The sequence below is a fragment of the Mucor mucedo genome (genome assembly GCF_025094135.1).
Source record: "Mucor mucedo strain NRRL 3635 chromosome Unknown EV154scaffold_65, whole genome shotgun sequence".
Classification (NCBI taxonomy): Eukaryota; Fungi; Mucoromycota; class Mucoromycetes; order Mucorales; family Mucoraceae; genus Mucor; species Mucor mucedo.
The window spans coordinates 158,037-163,240 of NW_026252349.1; the positions used below are offsets into that span (position 1 = coordinate 158,037).

A 5,204-nucleotide genomic window follows, 5' to 3' on the forward strand; every position below is an offset into this window, starting at 1 on the left:
TGCCAAATACCAATTGATATTGACGAATCATCTGTTTGCAACATCAAAGTACAAGATATTGGTGCTAAAACGACAAATGATGCCAAACTAATAATTTGAGACGAGGCTCCTATGATGAACAAGACGATGTTCGAATGACTTAGTCGGTTTTCACAAGAAATGATTGGCAATTGCACCTTTCCTTTGGAGGTAAAGTTGTTGTTTTAGGAGATGAATTCAAACAAAACACAACTAATTGTTCAGTTTGTGTCCCGATCTGATATCATCAATGCGTGTATGACCGATTCGGTCTTGTTCAGAATTTGCCAGGTCTTGTCGTTATTGAGAAATATGCGGCTAACATAAGATCCTATTCTGGATGACGGTACAAAGTTTCACGATTATTTTTTGGGAGTGGGTGAGGGTCGTCAGCAGATAGATAATCAGTATGAGTCAATTCCTGCAACAGTTGTACCATACGCGGAATCAATCAAGGAGATTGTTGATATTGTTTTTGGTGATGCATTAAGTGACGATTATTTGTACCGAAATCGAGACTTCATTTTCAGCAAAGCCATCCTTGCAGCTCACAACAAGACAGTTGATGAAATCAATGATTTGGCAACAGAGACATTACACGATGTAATATCCGATCTCTAAGATACACTAATTTTAATCAATTATAAGATAATCCTTTATTAAATGCTAAACTTACTGTTATATATATATTATATGTTCGTTTTTGTTAAGTCGGTGATTTGTATTTCTTGTTTCGGCAATTCTTATATGTTCTGTATTTACATTAGAGTAGTTGTTATTATAGTGAGATTGTCTTGGGATACATCACCCGGAAAATCTATGGTTTACCTTTAGGACGATTGTATCGAGGAAACCCAAAATTGTGGGTTTGCAAATGTTTCTGTTAAGTCTCTCAATGCAATTAAACCTTTGGGCTTGCCTCCACAAAATTAATGTAATAAAATTTTAGCCAATTTGGAGTATCAGAAACATCAACTTTACCGAGGGTCTTTGTAATGGTTAAGAAATTTCACAAGAGACGTAATCAAACCTGAGATTGCAGTTGGCGATTGAGGAGGTCTCACTGTTTTGATTCCTCGGATCATTTTGATCTCTTCAGAAAAAGCTGATTTGCCAATTACCCTTAGTCGACGTCAATTTCTAGTGCAACCTGCATTTGGAATGACTATAAACAAATCAGAGGGCCAAACACTTTTTTTGCAGCAATTTGTCTGACCAAACCCGTTTTTACGCACGTTCAACTTTACGTTGCTTTATCACGTTTTCGTAACCCTGCTAATCTCAAAGTAGTCTGACTGAAAAAGACGCCATTATCAACACTCACAGATAACGTCGTATATACTAAAGTATTTACTAGACCACGAAATCGAACATACAATATTCATTATCAATAAAATCTATTTCTTTCCCATTTACAAACATTGAGTGGCGTTGGTGGCACGTTCCAAGCGCGAGATCGCCCCAGCAGGAGCGTAGTTAATTTTTACCGAATCGAAGCGAAGGTCAAAAATTTACCGAAGAAGGCTGGGCCAGAGATCTCCTTTCTTATAATTAAGAAATCCAACAAAGAATTTTAAATTTCTGACAAACCGACTTGTAATGTCCTTACCTTCAAACTGAAATATTGATAAGCGGCGTAATACGGGACCGTATAGATCTTACAAAAATACGGTCAACGAAGCTTTTTTTTGTTTATGAAAACGAAAAAAGACCTTTCAGTCTCACAAAAAACAAAAGTTTTCCTTAATCGACTGATCAAACTGGATTGAGAAAATAGAACATAACCATGAAAAGAAATTTCAAACAGAATAATCAGGTACAAGCATAACGACAAATCAGTAGAAAGATCAACAATAACCATAGCCGAACAAGAAAAAATATTTAACGGATCTAATTTACAAAATATCTATATCCGTGCCGCACACAATGATGGAAGGTTTGAAGAATGAGTTTATCCACCTTGATCCTTCTAGGTTGGTATGAAATAGACTTATAATCATGGAATTAGATCTTTAGTTTGAAAAGAGCGCATACGGATTTAGTGGAGAATAATTGTGCTGCAGTACTTAAAAAAAAATTTTCTTGGGTCAAAAATAGCAGATGAAAGATTTGGATTATATGTTGAATTTAAAATCTGTGGAGCAAACAGGATTGTGCATGAATATAGGAAGTGCTCTTTTGCTGTTGCAAATCATGTACTAACACGGTTTTGAGATCCGAAAACAAAAAGTGGAATTTCGCCTGTACAGCTTAATGTTAGTATTTAATCCATTATAAATATGCGAGCTAAGCCCTCAAAAGCGGCAGCTACCCAGAAGAGAGTAAAACCTAATCAGGGTATAATCTATTTTATTGTGGATATCATAGATATAATAAAAAATTTAATTGTCCTATCACATTAAGGAGGATTATAAAATAAAACGTTGATCACCAATCACACGTTACTCCGCTCGTTCTCATCGTACCGTTAAAATCTGTAAACAGGGTGCAACCCAGTGACTAGTAAATATTTATTCTGCAAAAAGTAATGCAATCGCATGGTCCGGGACAATAGAATATTAATAGATCCTGAGTAGATCCTGAGTACAAATATGACTCTTGTCATTTGATGTTCGAATTGTTGATCCCTCTGAGTAATTTTTATTTACTCAGAATGGAAGGGCTACGTTTGAAGATTTTCATTATTTATTATCACCAGATTATTACATCTTGATCCAATAAGGCGTTAAATATTGTCCATAGAAAAAGCCCAGTTTTTTAACTAAATGTCCATACTTTTTTCTCATAGAACATTGTACTTTTTTAATTCATTTATTTATTTCCTTCGTAATAAAGTGGTACAGAAGTTCCGACTGTATTACTTTAGTATTACTTTAATTTTTTTCTTCATGAAAAATAAATTTGAGGATTATGAAAGGAACAGATAGTACTATTACAGACAACTACGTTAGCGTTCTTGCAAATAACTGGTTGTAAACGAACATTATGAGGGATTTAATATTCATTCCATATTTGTGTATAATCAACATTTTCAGACAAATAAGGATATAAGGATCAATATTGTTACCAGGTGTTACTGATGCATTATTCGATAATCAACATACCAGAATTAAATCCAATTGGACAATTTGGCGGGTTGTCATGGTAAGCATAAGGGATGACAGCCTTTAATTGTGCAACAGAACATAATGTACCTGCAACCGATTCCTCCAGAATGACCTGATGCGATTTAAAAGGTTTACTCTCGTTAATTTCAGCGATTATAATTAAAGTAACCTTTTTAATGCGTTTAAAATTTCGTACACTTAACGCACTATCGATCTCAACCAGTATATTACTAATTTGTAAACTTTATATCAGAACCAAATGATTTTTTTGCCGAATAATTCGTTTATTTTCAAAATTTCGAGTAACTTTTTTTTTTCAAGCATGCAATTTTTCTAGAAAAGGGCACCAACAACTTTTGGGAAACGGTATAAGTGGAATATACAACAAAAAAATATAACTATCTCTGGATTAGTTGAAAGCGTAAAAAAAAAAATTCCTGATGGTTCATTTTAAGCAGATTCTCGTTTCATAGTCATTAGGAATTACATTGCCCAATGTCCATTCGGAAAGTTTGACAGAGATAGACATAAGCCCATGTTAAATCGAAGTAATACCATGTTGTTCCCACTATAATCGCAGAAACGTACCATCCTCGAATTCAAAAGGATTGACATTACTCTACTTTAACAATATTGTTAATTATTGGGTAATGTCGGCATTTTTGAGGAGTTGTTTAAACTTCATTAACGATTAGTTAAAAAATTTAATTTTACAAAATGGCTAAAAATAACGAACCCAACTAAGACCTATTTTGCGTCAGTATTTCGAAAGATCGGATAAAACTAATCAAATCAATTGAAAAAATTGGAACCGGACCTCATACTCTTAAATGAAATATGAAAAAAAATGCTTTCCTTTCAACGATGTTTGGAATGCCCATAAAGAGGCTCCGAGGATCAACATATTTTACTCTGACATCTTATAATCAGTGTGTAGGACGCTCCAGTTAAAATAAGGACTTCATCATAATACTAAAACTCTCTATGGGACACTTTAAATACGAAATTAAATTAAAATTTTATTTTTTTGGCTGGGCGTTCCACCTCGGATGAGTAGATGGAAACAGAAAAGCGTTTTCGCTTTTCTGTTACCTTCACCCGAGGGGAAGCCGCAACAAGAAAAGTCAAAGGAGGGACAGGAATACACACAGGTGCCGGAGGAGCACGAGGGCTAACACCCAAAGGGCGAAATCGGCGCCCACGAGAAGGACGTGGCCGTGCCACACAAAGGCGGACACGACGACAAACAACAGGGGGAGAAAACAATTTTTGTTTTTTGACGGTCTTCTCTTGCTCCGAAGAGCGAAGAGAAACCAAAAAGAGCTTTCTTTTTCTCGAGGAAACGAGAAGGGCAGAAGAAAAGAAGGCACTAACAAAGAAGAGCAAAAAAGATTAGAATGGTTTTTTTTGTTAATTTGGAAAATGACAACATTAGCCATTGGTAATGTCTGGAAATGACTAGAGTACTGAATACTTACGGATGAAAAGCAATAGTTTGCATCATTTTTAAGAATAACTATGAAGACAGGAAAGAAAAAAAATAAAAATGTCCTTCCCGATTCCTACAATTTATTCCTCCCCCCCCTGTGAGAACTGATGACGACATTTTTGCGGTATTAAATTTAATATAATACATAAGCCACAATCACAACAGCGGACTCGGTAGTGGAAACCCGTAACATGGTGGATAAAATTCACAATTATCGTTATGTAGTTTTTTAATTATTTATTTTTCCTTTTACAGGCATTGCCATTTAACAGATTGACAATTAACACATCAGATTATGTAAAATAGTAGTCACTACATTGGATGATTCGTTGAAGAGTGTTTAATTACAAGAAAACTTGTCTACGCAAAACAGTGAAAGATACACTAAATTACAAATCAACTAAAGAACCAGGAGGACGATGATCAACCTTGTCAGTATACTTAATGTACGGCCAAAGAACCTTGTCATTACTAGCGGAATCGGAATACCGTACAAGACTCACGACTTGAAGAATGTCTGTAATGGAATTAACAGCGTACTGCTTGTATCTGTCACACCTCGAATTCCGAGAAACTGTCAAAACATTGAG

At 35.1% G+C, this 5,204-nt stretch overlaps 1 protein-coding gene across 1 annotated transcript; it reads right to left on the minus strand.

Moving 5' to 3' along the window:
• Window positions 1-2,720: 2,720 nt before the first annotated feature.
• Window positions 2,721-4,629, minus strand: EV154DRAFT_482865 (uncharacterized protein; the record flags this gene model as incomplete). Its single annotated transcript, XM_051598531.1, has 5 exons — window positions 2,721-2,815; window positions 3,613-3,693; window positions 3,714-3,744; window positions 4,218-4,494; window positions 4,604-4,629. 5 exons carry the CDS (start codon window positions 4,627-4,629, stop codon window positions 2,721-2,723), a joined length of 510 nt encoding a protein of 169 aa, XP_051456165.1.
• Between the last annotated feature and the right edge of the window lie 575 nt (window positions 4,630-5,204).